The sequence below is a fragment of the Rhipicephalus sanguineus genome, chromosome 2 (genome assembly GCF_013339695.2).
Source record: "Rhipicephalus sanguineus isolate Rsan-2018 chromosome 2, BIME_Rsan_1.4, whole genome shotgun sequence".
In the NCBI taxonomy this organism is placed as follows: domain Eukaryota; kingdom Metazoa; phylum Arthropoda; class Arachnida; order Ixodida; family Ixodidae; genus Rhipicephalus; species Rhipicephalus sanguineus.
In genome coordinates, this window is record NC_051177.1 from 22,551,575 (window position 1) to 22,570,191 (window position 18,617).

The window sequence follows — 18,617 nt, forward strand, 5'->3', positions numbered from 1 at the left end:
GCGAGCGGCGTCCTTTCAGAAGAAGCCAAAGAGGACGACCCACTAGAAGGCGCCGGAGAGAGCAACCCATTACTATGTTCCAAGGCTTCGCTACAATTACCCCGGGTACGAAAAGGGAGTCGCCCGGCGACCTAACAGCTGGTCACTATGAGCGGGTCATAGTAAGCCTTGAGGCGCTCCACGTTCACAATGTCGCACCCTCGAAGGCGCATGTCTGAAGATGGTTCGATGGGTTCGATCAGGTAGTTGACCGGGTATGTGCGCTCGAGGGCGCGGTAGGGGCCTTCGTATTTCGGCAGCAGTTTTTGACAAGAGCCCACTTGCAGTGGTATGGACGGAGAGCCATACGAGCGCTCCAGGGAGGAACGTGGGCGCAGAAGTTGTGGTGCCATCACGAATGCTCTTCTGCTGCTATTGTTCATGCGTCGTAAAGGTCTTGGCAAGCTCGCGACGCTCTTCAGCAAGCCTGGCTGTGTCAGAAATATAGGCGCACACTCCGATGGATCCGGTTGTATGGAAGTATCGTGTCGATGGTGCGCGACGGGTGCCTTCCGTACAGAAGGGTGAAAAACCAGTAGTGCTCTGAGCGGTGGTGTTATAGGCGTAGGCGACGAAGGGCAGAATGGCATCCCAATTTGTGTGATCGGCGGCGATGTACATTGAGAGCATGCCGCCGAGCGTGCGGTTAAATTAAGCGTTCGGTTAGGCCATTCGTCTGCGGGTGATAAGCAGTAGTTTTGCGGCGAACAGCATGGTACTCTTTGAGAATGACTTCGACGGCTTCCGACAAGAAGACACGGCCTCGATCGCTGAGAAGCTCCTGGGGTGGACCGTGACGCAGCATGAATCGGTGTAGCAGGAAGGAGGCAACATCGCGCGCTGTAGCCGCTGGGAGGGCGGCGGTTTCGGCGTATCGCGTTAGATGGTCAACAGCGACGATGGCCCAGCGGTTGCCAGCCGACGTCAGAGGAAGTGGTCCATACAAATCGATGCCCGAGACTCTCAAATCGAGACTCTCAGGACCCAAGTCCTGAGAGTCTTCAGATACGTGCACGATTTCTTAGTGTTTTACAGTGTGGTGCTCGGGGTTGCATTCTGAGTCGTCACAAATTGTCAGTACATTTGGAAAACGCCTTCACCCCTTGTCATAACACATGCAATTTTACGCGAGGATTTCCTCCGGTTCAGCAAAACAGTAAATGCATGCGTACTCAATAAAGCATTTTATTTGGAGCACAGTTGAGCATTCTCCTTAGAGGCTTTTCCGCCGCCATCTTGAATGTTGGTCCACGACCGAACAAGGTTCTCCCCCCTCCAAATCTTGTCTAATTAGTAATAAGAAGTGGAGGCGCACGTACAAAAAAAAATAATTTATTGGACGTTTCGACCGGGGACCGGTCTGTCAACTCCACTCTTTAAAAAGACCGGTCCCCGGTCGAAACTTCTAATAAATGTCCTTTTTTTACGTCTTTGTACCAGTGTGTGTGTGTGTGTGTGTGTGTGTGTGTGTGTGTGTGTGTGTGTGTGTGTGTGTGTGTGTGTGTGTGTGTGTGTGTGTGTGTGTGTGTGTGTGTGTGTGTGTGTGTGTGTGTGTGTGTGTAAAAAACTACTTATAAATACGAACAGGAACTTGGCACTGTACATTGGAAAAACATTTTACCCTGGACAGCTTGTGCTATTTTTTTTTTTTTGTAATGAACCTCACTACTATGGTTCAGCAAATTCAAGCAGGTATATAACACATTGGCAGGTTGAGGGCAGACGCATTTATTGAACTTTTCTTGCTGAGAGGCTAACTGGGAGCCCGTACGATGGGCTGGGCGTCCTTCAGAACTTTCATGTAGTCCCTGAGTTGTCGCACCGTGTACACCTGCGAATGACACAGAGCTGGTGATAAGAATGAGAACGACGGAGCACTTCTGCTGGAGCCGCTTGTTGAACAAAATATGAAGAACTCAAGGAACATGGGGGCTACACTCTACTGTAGCGCCTGTAGTGTCCGGTCCTGTGTTCTTTGTCATATTATTTTGTGCGACACTGGCTTCATCAAGTATAAATCAACTGACTGTTCAGGCAGGCCTTAGTGGGGGAATCAGTAATAAATTTCACCGCCTGGGGTTCTTTAACAGGCACAGAAATCTAAGTATATGGGTGTTCTTACATTACATTACGCCCACATCCAAATGAGGCCCCTGTGACCGGGAGTCGAACTCGTGCCTTATAGCTTATAGCTGTGCGACACCTTACCACAGCAGGAGCAACAAGAACAACGATAATAATAATAATAATAATAATAATAATAATAATAATAATAATAATAATAATAATAATAATAATAATAATAATAATAATAATAATAATAATAATAATAATAATAATAATAATAATAATAATAAAGTTGTATGACAAGTATGAATGTAAGTTGTTTATTGTAAAGCATTAGCAGCGCTGGTAATGACCAACCACCGTTCCTCGTGTTCGCTACAGTTGTAATATGCTTAGTGGACTAAAATATAGAAATTGACGCTTCAGGCTCTGTTCTCCGTAACTCGAGCGCGGGCTGTCTTCAATAGCGCAATTACAGCATGTTCCGTGTAGTGCAGGTAACTTAATATAGATTCATTGCTTTACTGTTGCTTTGGGATTGTTTCGTACATTTATTATTTAATAGAGAACACCTCTTCATGCTACAATTTCGTTTAAGGAACTCCATTTTGCTTTGACCTGCAGTAGAGCATAAGTATGCGGTCGTCAAGACATTCTTGTTGACATTGATTTGATCGCTATAGCACGCATTTGTTAGTATCACCACCACGACAATGAGAGCTCTCTTTATAATTGCTTGCACTCTACTCTAAGTTGCCTTTCATCTTGGAACCCGTGCAGAATAATACGTACTGTTGTGTGTTCTTTGCTTTTAGTGGTTACTAGTGTGTTTCCTGTAGCTGCTTTGCTGCCAGCCTGGCACGACCCGGTCAGGCCAGCCTTTAGTCGTGTCCCCCGAGGCAATATTGTATCAATTTTGCCTTGAATAAACCAAACCAAACTAATTGTGAATCATTTATCGTAACACAACACAACTGTTACGTCCGCTACGGATAATGGTGCACCGCTTAAAAAGTAACCTGGCCATCCTTACCACATACGCAATTAAATTTCGCTGAGACACGCTTTCGAAAAATGTCCGAAGTCAACATTACTGCTTTGCACTGAACACGCGGTGAACTTCCGTGTGAGATAAGGGCTGCATGGTCGTGCCAACAGTGACATCGTTTCATACACAGATACATTGCAACTGTCAGAGCAGCCGTCTCGTTCACGCGGGTCACATGTATTCTGTTGGACGCTGCACTCTGCGAAGTGTTTCAGGCTTTAGTACTCATTATTGTTCCTGTCAAAAGAGCTTCAAATGATTTTTTTTTGTAGAGGCGCACCATACTCGTACATTTAATTTGATAACTCACGGCCAATTATTTGAAGTCTGGTGCTTGAGTAATTACACATAAATAAATTTCAAAATAGTATGCCCCTCAGTGAAACTTACCTTGAAGAGCGCTACACCGATGAGAATGATCGACGGCGTTTTGAAGAAAGCAAGCTGCGAAATGGACAAAATAATTATAGGAAGTGTAAAGAAAAGTCGCTTAATGTATTTAACAGATGAGTTGTTCGAAGTAGCGTCCAGTGAAATTATTTAACATTATTATTCATATTCATCGGCACGATGCGTTGGTGCCGCGGGCAGTGAAGGTACACGAGGCGCTTTGCTGCTTTTGTACAGCTGTAAATTAGAAACCACGTCGTAGAGAGAGAAATACGAAGTTAATTGCATAAGTGAATAACCTCAACAAGAATGGAAGACGTGAAGCATGCAAAATAAACATCGGCATAAGCTGCTGCAGAATTACTGACTGTTAGCTGCTTTTATAAGCAGCTGCGCATGTACAGGGTCGACCACATCTAAGCTGAACACCTCATTAGTATTCAAGACCTCATTGAAGCTGTTGTTTAATACATAATTCGGAAAATCATTACTGTGTTTGTCGACACCATGATTAGACGTTCTATAACGGGCATTGCACCCGTGAAGTATAAGAAATGTTCTAGTTTTACCGGTTTGAATACAAATGAGGTGTTCAGCTTAGATGTGGTCGACCCTGTACATACAGGTTACTCTTGTAAAATTTTCACAAACGCTTGTACGAGCGATAGTTAAGCATGCTGCGTTATACGTTCTAACTGCACTTATGGAGATAACTTCCGACGGCCTGGCCCGAAGGACTGCACGCACACGACGCAGGTGGCCGCCTGCAGCTATAGGCCTGAACAGGAGAGGCAGCTTCGAAAACTTTAGACTGCCATTCGACAAACCGTGCACTCTCCATGCGATATACGAAGACTACTTCAGCATGAACAGCGGTTATTGTAGGGAACGACCAGACCATTACCACGCGGTATGAGCCTGCCACGAAAATTCAGATATAGCTCCGATAAACCAGACAGCAATTGAGGGCTGGTAGGCAGCCCCTGTCGGGCTCTTATCTCCAGAGCCACCGAGAGAGGTCGGGTAACCGCCTTTGCCAACAAAGTCCCAGACTACAAACCACGCCCACAGCGCACACATTTAATAAAATATTCCACCACCGTTAACAGCACTACCGGCCATGCGTGCGTTCGCGTCTCCTGTGCTGCTTTTACAGCGAAAGCTATTATGAGATCGTTTCATCGGCCGTTTTTGGCGCCGTAGTTGTCCGCCGCCGCCGCTGCCGCCGGTGTCTGTAACCAGTATCGCTCGAAATAGAAAAAAAAAAACGAAATAAGAAAAAAATTCCAGGATGGAGCGAGGTTCGAACCTGGGCCCTCTGCGTGGGAGCCCAGTATTCAACCTCTGAGCCATGCCGGTGCTTGAAACTGCTTTGCAAAAAGGTCCTATACAGGCTTCATGTCGGGAAGGAACCACATTAGCATATGCAATATAGCGTGGTAGAAGAGTAAAATAAGCACCAAACGTCGCACAACGCGAATTCTGTAACCAGGCGTCACACAATGCTAATTAATTGCGCAACGAGTAGGTTGTTGAATGCTTCCAACCCATTACAAAGGGCTCTGCCATAATTCTTCATCGTAATCAGGCACAGCATCAACAAAGTGCGCATAATGCCTTACATGCGTTTAGCAGGGACCACGGCTCTCCGTAGAATGACGAAAAATGGCACAGTGTCTGCTGCCCTACCTCTCAAAAATTACCATGATTTATAGCGTAGTGGGTTCCTCGCAAGTGCACTTGCATTGATTGCCAAGGAAGCCCACAAGCGCATGATCCATTTTCTCGGGGTCTCAGTAAAATTACAATGATTTATAGCGTAGTGGGTTCCTCGCAAGTGCTCTTATATGAGTTGCCAAGGAAGCCCATAAGCGCATGATCCATTTCCTCGGGGCCTCAGTAAAATTACAATGATTTAGAGCGTAGTGGGTTCCTCGCAAGTGCACTTGTATTGGTTGCCAAGGAAGCCCATAAGCGCATGATCCATTTACTTGGGGTCTCAGTAAAGCTCATCGCCCCCCGCCCCCCGTCTCTCTCCCGCGTCAACGTATGTTATACAGCATGATATGAGAGGGAAATTGCGACCGGGCGTCACCCAATGCAAATTACATAACTGGTGGGCCGTTTAAGCTTCCAACCCATTACAAAGGGCTGAGCCATAATTCTTCATTGTCATCTGTCGTCGCGTCAACAAAGTGCACATAATGCCTTACAGGCGTGCAGCTGGTGCCTCGCTTCTCCGCAGAATGACGAATAGTGGCTTAGTAGGTGCTTCCCAACTTCACAAAAATTGTGATTTAATGCGTAGTGGATACCTTTCTAGTGTAGTTGTATTGTAGCCCCAAGAGCGCTTACAACGGGCTCTAGAAACGCCGCTCTTCCAGCTTTCGCTGCGACTGTGCTGCGGTTTCAGTGCAGGCCTGGCGTTTTTTTAACCATTCTATGGTGAACGTACGTACTTGCACGATGGGAGTTTTGTAGTCTTTGCGCCTCCTTCTCATGCGCCTCATTTATGAGATGGTAATGTGAAAGAATGAATTTAGTAAGGCATTTCTTTAGGCTAGTTGGTACATGTTGAGCATGCGTTGGGAAACTTCGCCTCACATAGGCTGTACAAAACACTTAGGAAAGTCAAGAGGACACAACATGAACAACATGAATCAGACATGACACACGAGACATAAAGCAGATGCAGTATGAATGAATGAATGAATGAATGAATGAAAACACCCCACCTCGTTTCCTATGCAGGCCATTTTGCAAATTTATCTACTACATTCAATTTTATTGTAACCATCTCTTTCTCATCCTTAGTCAGACGATGCAAATCGACACGACTACTTAGCTCCAGACCTTTCACCCCCTCTCCCCCCCCCCCCAAGAAAAAAGGCACAGTGAAACTCATTATCATCAAAAAGACATGCTCTTCTGCTATACGTCGCGCATTTCTGCTGAGACAGAGTATACAAACGGCTTCATACGTGACAGAAACAGAACTATGCGCGGTAATGGTTCTGTCGCGAAAATACTGGCCGTGAAAACCGCAAGCTCGTAAGAAGAAAACAAGCACATGACACAGAGCTAACTACCCCCATAAACAACGTATTCTAAATGTCCTGCACGCTGTCGCAGCCTTGAAAAAGACAAGACCGCTTGTCGAAACGTTGACTCCATGGCGAAACCCCGTGCTCACTAATTTTTCATATCTGCACGCTGCAAAGGATACCGAGTTTTTCAACGGAAGTTCAAATTTCTGCGTTGTCAGGGGCAACGTCCGGCAAACACGCAGCTGTGGCTCGCAAATGCCGCTGACCGTATGAGTGAGTGCTGTGACAAGCGCATGCGCAGAAAGAACAAACGAAGAAAAAAAATGTCGACAGGGGCAGCAGAAGGGACAATGACGCACCCAGGTGTCCTTAACTTCAATTGTTTTGCTTCAGTTACCTCCCTCGAATGCCGCCATTTATAAACTCTGAACTATTACAGCGGTTAAGAGTACATTTGTGAAGGAATAAGAGAAAAGAAAGGGCAGAAGCCGGTGTTGCATGCATGCTGCTAAGATTTATAGCTTTATTGTTAAGCTTTCTGTCTGCTTTTTTAGTGCTTTTTGCTCGCTTTTTTTTGACAGGATAGAGGTACGTCATAGGTGAGAGAACGACCATGCGAATTCCAGGGGATAAACAATCCACGTCTACGGCAGGCTGCCTGCAGGTGCGTCAAATGTGCCCTGTACGTACAATCTCGGTCGATGGGCTCAAGTAATTGACGTGGCGTTGTCGTTGCGAAAATGAAGTTAATATTAGCGGCTAGACTAAACATAAAACATGAACAGGAAAACCCTTGCCTTGTGTTTGTATTGCAAGGGTTATTACTGCACCCTGGCGTAGTGGCGGGGGCCAGGGGGAGAGTTCAAACTCCCCGGAATTTTTCTATTTTGCATGTGTATATATACACGCACACATACAAACGCGCGAACGAAAATACATAGCGTATGTTACAGCGTATGATAAGTAGCGTAGGCCCAGGTATAGTTACGGTTTCCAACAAAGCCAAGCACTGGCGTAGCCAAAGAGGTGGTGGTGGGTGTGTTGGGGGGAGTTGAAAGCCCTTTTCGCCCCCAAAATTTTCCAATTTCGCATGGGTGTATACACAAGCACACATACAAACACACGCACGAACATGCATAAAGTATGGTGAAGCCTTCTCCCCCCCCCCCCCCCCCAAAAAAAAAAGTTTTTTTTTTTTCCGGCTACATCATTGAAGCCGAGACTGCTAAAGTTACGCTGAATGTGCCACGTCAGGAGTGTTGCGCTACTCACGTTTTCGCTGTTCGCCTTCCAAGCCACGAAGCCAATCCACGAGACGCACTCAAACGCCGTGCACAACGAACTCCAGCCGATGTAGACTTGCAGCACCTCTCGGCAGTTCTGCGTGACAGATGACAACGGTGGGCTTGCAGCGCAAGGATGTACCTAGCGGCAATGTGCACGCGCAGATGCTTTGCGCGTCGCCAGCGTGATGTCGAGCAAGAAGCACTCATGGTCGCTTTACTAACTTTTCAGCACCGTTGGTAAAAGCCAGCGAAAGCGCCCATATTGTCTGCAGGATATTTGCGGGAAAGCTGCTTGCCTTATATATTCAAGCGAAGCTGGTTGTGAGTTACAGATTTTGGTGGCGGCGAACGTCGAAGGTGTAGCAATGTCGACAGCTGGGCTACTCGGTAAGGTTCCATAATATTTAAAGCAGCGCAAGCAGCGCCTCAGACTTTGGTTGTCCAATGTGAAAAGCTTCTGAAGCAGGTAAAAGCGAAGTTTGTATCACAACAGAAGGATGAAAAAAAAAAAACGCCTCTGTCATTTCCTATGCGCACAAGCTCTCCCATTGTCTAAAAAAAGTTGGTGCCCGCTACGGCGTGCAAGTGGTGTTTAGCGCCCCTAACAAACTTGGAAAGATTTGCGCTGCTGTTCACATAAACTTCAAAGAAGTTCTACCTCACGAAAAGGAGAATGCAGCACGAAGCATCATAATCAGTTTGTGCCCTGTGCTTCACGGTGTTGTCTACAACATCCCAGTGACGTGCGGGCTTTGTTACATTGGACAGACGGGACGCTGCCTAAACACCCGTCTTAGAGAGCATAAAAATAATCTAAGTACCAATTATGGGTCAAATTTAGCTGCCCACTGTAAAGGTTGCAAATGCACGCCTCTTTTTCATAAAACTACTGTTATATTTAGGCACAGGGATGATGCGGCGCGTGAGATTATGGAAGAATTTTCATTAAGAATGCTGGGGAGAGTTGCATCAGCTCTCCTTCAGTGGCGCTATCGCGAACCGAAAGTAGTTTTTTGGAGGCGGCCTAGATAGGTGCTTCTGGCTTTCGCGTTTTTTGGTTTTTTGGGCTTTTTTTTTGTTTCGTTGGCTCACCTTGTTGCTGCCTATCTGGTGTTAAGACGGAAGACTGTTTACCTATCGTTGTTTCTTGGTTCTTTTGGTTTTTCTTGCCTTTGCGCATGCTAGCCTGATCTCTTCGTGGCGGCGATTGCACGGATCATTTTGGTCACCTTCTGTATGTTTTCTTTTTTCTTTTACAGCGAAAGCTGTTATAAGATCATTTCACCGGCCGTTTTTGGCGCCGTAGTTGTCCGCCGCCGCCGCCGGTGTCCGTAACCAGTATCGCTCGAAATAAGAAAAAAAAAAACGAAATAAGAAGAATTCCAGGATGGAACGAGGTTCGAACCTGGGCCCTCTGCGTGGGAGCCCAGTATTCAACCTCTGAGCCATGCCGGTGCTTGAAACAGCTTTGCAAAAAGGTCCTATACAGGCTTCATGTCGGGAAGGAACCACATTAGCATATGCAATATAGCGTGGTAGAAGAGTAAAATAAGCACCAATCGTCGCACAACGCGAATTCTGTAAGCAGGCGTCACACAATGTGAACTGCGCAACGAGTAGGTTGTTGAGTGCTTCCAACCCATTACAAAGGGCTCTGCCATAATTCTTCGTCGTCATTAGGCACAGCACCAACAAAGTGCGCATAATGCCTTACATGCGTTTAGCAGGTACCACGGCTCTCCGTAGAATGACGAAAAATGGCACAGTGCCTGCTGCCCTACTTCTCAAAAATTACAACGATTTATAGCGTAGTGGGTTCCTCGCAAGTGCACTTGTATTGGTTGCCAAGGAAGCCCATAAGCGCATGATCCATTTCCTCGGGGTCTCAGTAAAATTACAATGAAATTATAGTGTAGTGGGTTCCTCGCAAGTGCACTTGTATTGGTTGCCAAGGAAGCCCATAAGCGCATGATCCATTTCCTCGGGGTCTCAGTAAAGTTCTTCGCCCCCCCCCCCCCGTCTCTCTCCCACGTCAACGTACGTTATACAGCATCACGGGAGAGGGAAATAGCGACCGGGCATCACCCAATGCAAATTACATAACTGGTGGGCCGTTTAAAGCTTCCAACCCATTGCAATGGGCTGAGCCATAATTCTCCATCGTCATCAGTCGTCGCGTCAACAAAGTGCACATAATGCTTTACAGACGTGTAGCTGGTGCCTCGCTTCTCCGCAGAATGACGAATAATGGCTTAGTAGGTGCTTCCCAACTTCACAAAAATTGTGATTTATGGCGTAGTGGGTACCTTTCTAGTGTACTTGTATTGTAGCCCCAAGAGAGCTTACAACGGGCTCTAGAAACGCCGCTCTTCCAGCTTTCGCAGTGACTGTGCTGCGATTTCAGCGCAGGCCTGGCGTTTTTTTTTCTTGGTTCTTCTAATAAACCTGCCTGTTGCGAGTAGGCGTTCGTGTGTCAACTTCTTGTCCTTCGTCCCGTCATTTGCGCTGCTTTAAATATTATGGTCGAAGGACGTCCCCGGTCATTTGCGTATTTGTATGCGCCTTTTTCCAATAATCGATGTTCTCTCGACCGTGGGCTTGTCGGTGATCAGACGTTTCTGATATGGCGCTCAGATATTTTATCGACGGCGCTTGGCATTTCACGTTGCCACACTTCATTGTTGCCTGGATATGAACGCATGACCTCACGTTCTGGCGCCGGCGTCGGAATGTGAGTCCTTAGGCACGATGCCAACTGCGTAGGTGCCGTTGGCATCGTGTTGTGCCCATTTTCCCGACACGGGAAGGGCTCCTGATTTTTTCTTACTAGGCGCCTTCCTTCTAATATGTTACGCATATTACTGATGTCATTAACGCTTTACAGAAAACAGATTCTTGAAGCCCATACGGGTAGAGATCATTAAAGTGTGATGTTGGGCAATTGGTTGTACATGATTCACGAACAGCGCGAAAGCGTATGACAGGAACAAAAACGACGAGGGCGAGCGCTTGTCCTCGTCGTGTCGTCCGCTTCCGCGTTGTTCATGGAGTGGGATCGCTAATCAGGGTTCACATAGGCATTACTATTACGCCAGCAGAAAGAAGCTACATGATCACACTCACATCTTCGATTCCGATGAGAAGGAGCAGGTCCACCATGATGCTTAGCGTAGTCGTGATCACGTAAGGAATGGGCAGCAGCGATACCTCTACGAATTCGAAGGAGAGAAATCTGCGTTCACACAACACTGAAGAAGCATTCTAAGAGGTGTGAGCAGTTAAAATCGTGAAAAACAGCTGAGTGAGAATTGAGCGCCGCAGTATATCAGCTTTAAACGTAAAACTATTCGCTTCGCACTCTTCAGTACGAAGTGGAATGCGTTTAACTATATTGGTTGTGTAGAGAAGAAACTGAATTCCTCGTAGCGTGCGGTGACGCAGGAAATCAGCCAACTGAGTCAGTCTGATATAATAGGACTAAAGCGATCAAGAAACCTTACCTATTACTCGACACATTCTGCCCAATCACAATGGTGTTGCATTGAGTAAATGACGCAGGCTGATCGATAAATTCGCCCTGTCTTCAATGCAATTGCCTATAGGCTTTTGAAGTATACCACGTATAACAACCCGCGCTCGTATATCAGCACAGCACCAATCAGAAGCCTTGCCAGAATTATTTTTCGTGGGGGGTATAGTGGCGGAGGGGCGGGGTACAACCGTCCTTTATGCATGTTCCTGCGTGCGTTTGTGTGTGTGTGGGCATATATACGCATTCAAAACTGAAAAATTTCGGGGGAAGGGATTGACTATCTCCCCCCCCCCCACCTTCCCCCCTTTGCTACGCCAATGCCACCAATCTCCTGCGATGCATCCGAGTGCTTCCGATCAAACCAACATGCGCTGAAGAGCTGAAAAAGTCTTAGGTGGTCCTGCATACTCAGAACTTGCGCCAGTGATCGGCATATGAACGTCAGCATGTCTAGCATGCACCGATCCAAGCAACAACGATGAAAAACAGCCAAGGTGCCAGCGAATCACGAACTGCGTTATCGTCGTGAAACCGGGACCAGGACTTAGCACGGTGGAGCCAGCAAACATGTAAATATATAGCATTGTGGTCTGGCGTGCAGATTAGTGCTAGAAGACTGCCGCAGCTCCGCCTGAACGTGAAGTCTGCGTGAAGGACGTAAGAACTATCTAATTCGGTCTCCTGCCACTATTATCCTTAGTCGGGAAGGTTACCTTTCAAGGTGGTGTGCACGATGCTGAGCTTAATGTAGACGGTCGCTTCTTCTGGGTTGACGACGATGAAGAACAGGATGAGCAGCAACAGGGCATTGCAGATCTGTAGCGTCCATAGCCGATGAAAACCAAACATCATTCATTCGAAGGAAGTTTAATCATAGACCGGAACACACTACATTAAACGCTGTACAATAGTCAGGGGGTATCAACAGATTCATTTCCTATCGAAATGGTTCCACCCTCTTAAAGCTGCATAGAAAGCGGTAAAAAACTTGGACCAGGCCTTTTAAAAAGCTCGGCAATCAAGAGCAACAAGACGAGATCCCGCGATATATATACAGGGTGTTTCAGCTAAAAAGCACAAAGTATTAAAAAATTAAGCATAGGTGTTACGCATCTCCAATTAGTGCAGTATTGTTCTGAGCCATGTAGAGCACGTCAGAATATTTTTTCAATCCGCCAAGCTCGGTCATTAACAAAGATTGCTTAATGAACTTTTTAAATAGTAACTCTAGAGAAAAGTTTTCACCACAAAAGTTGTAGCGCTTGTTCAGAAACATCGAATTTTTTAATCTATGCTAAGATAACTCCCCTGCTTAATTTTTTTTCCCGGCCTTTCTTTAAAGCGCGCGAATATAAAATAATAGCACGTGATTGCCGCCCCTAAACGCGCGGAGCTTTTAGTGCCCTCAAATGTACGTTGAACGAATTATCAAAGGCTGCTCCGCGCGCATATATATATATATATATATATATATATATATATATATATATATATATATATATATATATGTGTGTGTGTGTGTGTGTGTGTGTTGTGTGTGTGTGTGTGTGTGTGTGTGTGTGTGTGTGTGTGTGTGTGTGTGTGTTTTTCAATCATGATCCGTGGGTAGGCGGAGGGTAGAACAGCTTTCCCGGCGGACTTTAGCGCGGCCTGTGATAAAAGTTTGGCTTGAGAGAGATGAATGTCGCCTGCAGCTCTAACCTGCCCCTCTGATTTTTACTTAAAAGCCCGCTTTCTTGACAGACGTTGCAGAAGTAGCCCGAAAAGAACAAAAACGAAGATCATCATCGCGTGTAGTAGTGCACGACACCTAATTCTTTTGCACCTTCCTTCACAGCAAATGGCATTTACAAGCAAAATGAACGACCACAGCGCACTATTGTCAATATATGCTCGAAAGCATGCATAAGATCAAAAGGCTTCAGCCCGTGCGGCGTTTCACTTACAAAACAGAGCGCCGCGAAGCTCTGGATACTGGAACGGCTCCGGAGGTGAAAGCAACAGTAGCAGCCTGCCGGGCACAAAGATCGAGTCGTCGCCGGTGGAGGCCTACAGTATGGAGAGATATTAAGGCGAAAGCCTTAGATAATCACACTCGAAAATTGACCGTCGGCGGCGGCAACACGAGTGATGCAAAAAATAATCACGTGATGGTGTTACCATATAACGTCGTCATGACGTCACAGATAGCCCAAATTTGTGACGTCATCATCACGTCACATAACGTGACGTGACATGATGAAGTCATCACATGACATCGTTGCTTGGTGAACGGTGCGCTGATCACGGAGGCAGTGCAAAACCAGGTATGCTAGATGCATAAAGGGCGAGACAGACGGTACGATTTTCCATGCGATGCGACGTCCGACACGGCGGTGAGGAAACCGGAATGGTGACCTTTCGTAGCATCGGACAGCCACCATTCCCTCTCCCCCACCGCCGCGTCGGCCGGCACATCGCATGGAAAATCGTACCGTCTGTCTCGCGCTTAAAGCTTGCAATGCCTCCGGTCCTGGAGGCATTGCAAAACCACCATAGGTGAAGAAAGGTTTCGGAGGGGGCGGGGGAGGATCAACACATCGACCGAGAAGAAAAAGATGAAGATGGCTTTGGCCTTCGAGTCGCCATAAGAGAATGCATAAGGGGCCCTGTGAGCTTTTTAACCATGGTGGTTGGACTTTGGGTCAATCTCTCACGAACATACATAAAGTGGGGTTGAAACCCCCAGAAAAGGCTTTTGGTGTAGCGCGAAAGGAAACACGGACACGAGAAGGCACACAGGAACACCTGTGTGCCTTCTCGTGTCCGTGTGTCCTTTCGCGCTACACCAAAAGCCTTTCAAATGAGTAACCAACAAGCCCACGCTGCAACCCTCATCGACCCCCAGAAAAGCATTCCTGGCTACGCTACTGGTAACGATAGCTCAGTTCTCTCTTCTATGTATATTTGCGTGTGTGTGTCTTACATGCATACATACCAGCCGAATACTTTGTTTGCTTGCACATATATACATACAAAATGTAAAAACTTATGACTTGGTGTGGTTGAGCCTGGGTGTCGTGGCGAAAAACAAATAGGGCTTCGATTCGGGTTCGGGATCAACGCTGTCCATTTCGCTCGGGTTCAGTGCCGGTTTAGATAGATACAAATATATAATGGTTCGCGAACCGGTCTTCAACACTAAACCGATTCACGAACCGGTTAGGCACATTAGGCTTTACCTTCGACACGTTGCGTATTGACTTAAATGTGCCAAGTTTATTTATTTATTTCATTTATTTATTGGTTTATTGTTTATTGTTTATTTGTTTATTTATTTATTTATTTTTGTTACCCTCAATCACCGAAGCTTTACAGAGGGGAGTGGGTTACAACATGAAAAATACAAAACAACGAAACAAAACGTGCTATTTTATACATGAACAAGACTAAAGCAAATAACATCTCTACTCAATGAAACGCAACAAAAGTGAAACGTAAAGAATAAGGAAATCTTTAGGTGCACGCTAAAGAACCCCAGGTGGTCGAAATTTCCGGAGCCCTCCACTACGGCGTCTCTCATAATCATATGGTGGTCTTGGGACGTTAAGCCCCAGATATTATTATAAAGAATAAGGAAATCACAAAAAGAAAATAGTGAATGTGGTAAAATTACACAGTGTATACTAGCAAGAAAGTATAAAGGTAACACAAAATAAATCAAGAATCTGCTGGAAAACACCGTTGAAGCACTCCAAGCAGCACTGCGGAAGTTACTGCACTGCTAAGTTCACCAAGAGTTGCATCTTGTAATTTACTATTTAATATTCTTGTCGTTTCCAATCGTGCGATGTGTCGAGTGCATGGCACGTCCGCAATTTCTTTTTTTTTTTTTTTGCAGGAGCTGAAAGAAATAGAACCGATTTCTTTGAAAACAGCGATCGGTATTTTCCATAAATATCCGTTATATTTATTGAAAATAGCTACGGCAGACATGCTCATAAACACGGCGGGAGCGATCCTTCGATTGTGAAGAGAATGGTCTCTACTATGAAAGGCGTAGCCAGAACATTTTTTTTTTTGGGGGGGGGGGGGGGGGGGAGGGGAGGTGTTCGATCATACTTTATGTGTGTTCGTGAGTGCGTTTGTGTGTGCGCGTGCGTGTATATATACATATGCAAACTTGACTTTCGTGGGGGGGAGGGGGGTTGAACCTTTCAACCACCACCTGGCTACGCCAGTGTCTACTGTTATGACTTTCACGTATATCTCAAACGTGAATAGCGGAAGCCAGAGCTAATCGCAGCGTAGACTTCTTTCTTACGTCGTAGTAGGCGAAATCGTTACCTGGCTGCGGGTGGTTGTTCCGGTGCCACTGGCTCCATTGCTGCCGTTCGTGAAGGACTATGACAATAATAATGATGCTAATAATGATGAGTATGCGATGACAATCGCACGTACCCACCGTTACGTCGGAAGAGAGCAAGAAAAATATCGCTAATGGTGATTATGGTATTTTTATTGCTATTATTACTGTCAATTCAGAAGTTTGGAGCAGTATAGATATTTGGTAGAGATGGTACGGACACATCTCTGGGCTACAGGCTTAAAACCTAGCAGCATAAGTATAAGGGTCTGGAATACACTTAAGTAACAAAAGAAAAAGAGAAGAAGAAGTTGAACACAATGATGTTCTTATAGAAGAAAGAGTAAGTGGAGGGTAAAAGTTAATGAAAACGGAGTAAAGAAAAGGAAAAAATGAGAAAGTTTTTAAACCGGGCCTGTTAGTACATGTGGCATCATTTATCGGCCGCTGAACGATCAACGGGACTATAGCCTAACAGGAGAGCAGGTGTTCGCACTAGTGTTTGCCTAGCCAAGGAATGGGTTGTTCATTTTTTATTACAACAGAAGTGAAAGTTGAGAAATGGACAGTTTTAGGATCGGGATACCACGGTGGAAGCTGGTAAACGAGAACGCCACTGGCATTCCTTTCGTATACACAGCGTCTCCATGATTTGCCACTATTGAGATGCCGTGCACCACAACAATAATCGTCGAAACTGTAGTTTCTAGCGGGCAATAGTCGCAATATTTGCACAAGCAGACATGCATTATGCATGCCGCGAGCATAGTTTACTGGCGATTAAAAAGGCAGAGAACGCTCTGTGACCCCGTTTTTGCTGTGGCTTGTTTGTCGAAATCAGAGAAGAAGATGAAGAAGAAGCCAAAGGCGCCACGCAAGCAAGCATCGCTTTCGCTTCCAAAGCTGAGCTAATTCGCGGTCACTTCTAATCTCATCGGACGCATTCCGACAGGTAATGAGTTCCTACGATGACTACGTACGTCAATTTATTATTTCCGAGCTGATTGAATTTGTAACAGATACCGATACATAATGTACAAAATACTCAACCGGCAACATATTGTTCACGCCGTTACGGTTCCCTGATGTTTTTGAGTGGATACGCAGGCATTATTGTTTAGTCCAGCATTATGCTTTTTCGCAGTTGACACCGCCCTCATCGCCGCACGATGGACGACTGCTTTGACCGCCTAATGTTCAAGAACAGGCCCGGCATACAGACTGCGAGCAGCATTTTTTTCGTAAGCGACCAACCGTCGCCAGTTCTCTTGATTTGCCAGATGTTCTTCCATCTTTGAGTACTGACGAGCACAACACATACAGTGTTTCTAAGCATAAGGAAAGCTGAACGAGCATTAACGTCGAGTTCGTACAAGGGAGCATGAAATTTTCGCAGATGGTACCACCGAAAAAAAAAAGAGCCTCTGTGGCAGGCGCGCACTGGTAATGCATAGGGAAATATACAACATCGGCTTGTTAGAAAAACTACGCTGCAAGCCACCGTTGCATTCGACCGAATGCAACGGTGGCTTGACCGAATGCAACTCAGGATACGGTGACGAAGGCTGAGACTTCACAACTGATGTTTGTGCATTTGTGCGTGTGTGCGTAGTGCGCGCACGTCTGTTTTCTCTCTTGCTTGATAGATATGAGAGGCATGGCAGTAGAACACACAAGTGATTGATCAACTATACTAAAGCTGAATTATATGAATTATACTAAAGACAGAGAAACTTATCTCTAACAGATCTAACGAAAGCGGCCCCTCTTTGGCGTCCCTTATAGCGTGTCCATTATAACGTGTCCCTTACAACGTTCCTTATAACGTGTTACCGCCTCCCTATCTCCTGCCTCTATGCGCCCAGACCGTGAACAGCATTCTGGTGATGGTGTTCCTCTTCAGCGTCCTGATGGCCGAGGACGCCGCCGTTCAGCTCAAGCTCAGCTCGATCGACAGCAATCCTGCAGGTGCGATACTCTCACGGCTATATGGTGGGCCACAAGGCTCTGTACTCGGACCATTGCTATTTTTAGTATAATACATAAATGACTTGCCTACTAAAATTCCCTCTCATATTTGTTTATTTGCAGATCATTACGTAATCTACAGTAAAATAACTAGCACCGCTGACTTCGCGATTCTTCAGAAAGATCTGAACGCTGTGCATGAGTGGTGCCATACTTGGCACATGGAATTAAATATCAGTAAATGAAAGGCCCTGCGAATTTTTCGTACTAACATGGCGGATCCTGCCTATCTCATAAATAACAAACCGTTAGAATCAGTAACATCATACAAGTACTTAGGTATACATATAACAAACAACTTATCTTGGGATAAACACTTTGAACATACCAAAACTAAAGTCAACCCGCACTCTAGGTTACCTACCACGAAATTTTTACACATTACCATCCTCCGCTAAACTACTTTTATACACCACATACGTTCGCCCCCAGCTTGAGTATGCGTCAGCGTTGTGGGACCCTCACCTTGTTAAATTAACCCAAAGCATTGAGGCAACACAAAACCGCGCTGCCCGTTTCATTTTATCTAATTATAGCAGAACATCCAGCGTAACCTCCATGAAAGCATCACTACAACTTCCTTTACTTGCTGTTCGCAGGAAACATTCTCCGCTATGTCTTTATCATAAGATTTACTATCATAACCCATATGTATCTTCATTGCTGATACATGCCGTACCTTTCATATCAGTGGGTGTGGACCATCGTCGGAGGGTTCTGGTTCCCAAGAGTAGCACAATTACCCATTGACTGTAATTTTTGCCTAAGACTGCTAGAGAATGGAATGAGCTTCCTGGTCTATAACAAGCATCCATGACCCCATACATTTTAAAAA

At 45.8% G+C, this 18,617-nt stretch overlaps 1 protein-coding gene across 6 annotated transcripts in view; it reads left to right on the forward strand.

Moving 5' to 3' along the window:
• The first annotated feature begins 7,170 nt into the window (after positions 1-7,170).
• Positions 7,171-18,617, forward strand: part of LOC119382513 (uncharacterized) — a 28,737-nt gene continuing 17,290 nt past the window's right edge. For 4 of the 6 annotated variants that reach the window (XM_049412223.1, XM_037650227.1, XM_049412224.1 and 1 more), the window contains exons 1-3: positions 7,171-7,255; positions 16,899-16,995; positions 17,620-17,722. In XM_049412223.1, coding sequence (XP_049268180.1) covers positions 16,924-16,995; positions 17,620-17,722 — 175 coding nt within the window. In that variant the 5' untranslated portion in view covers positions 7,171-7,255; positions 16,899-16,923. Of the gene's footprint in view, positions 7,256-16,522; positions 16,707-16,896; positions 16,996-17,619; positions 17,723-18,617 lie in introns of those variants that run through there. The other 2 variants (XM_037650226.2, XM_049412226.1) reach the window with 2 other exon arrangements.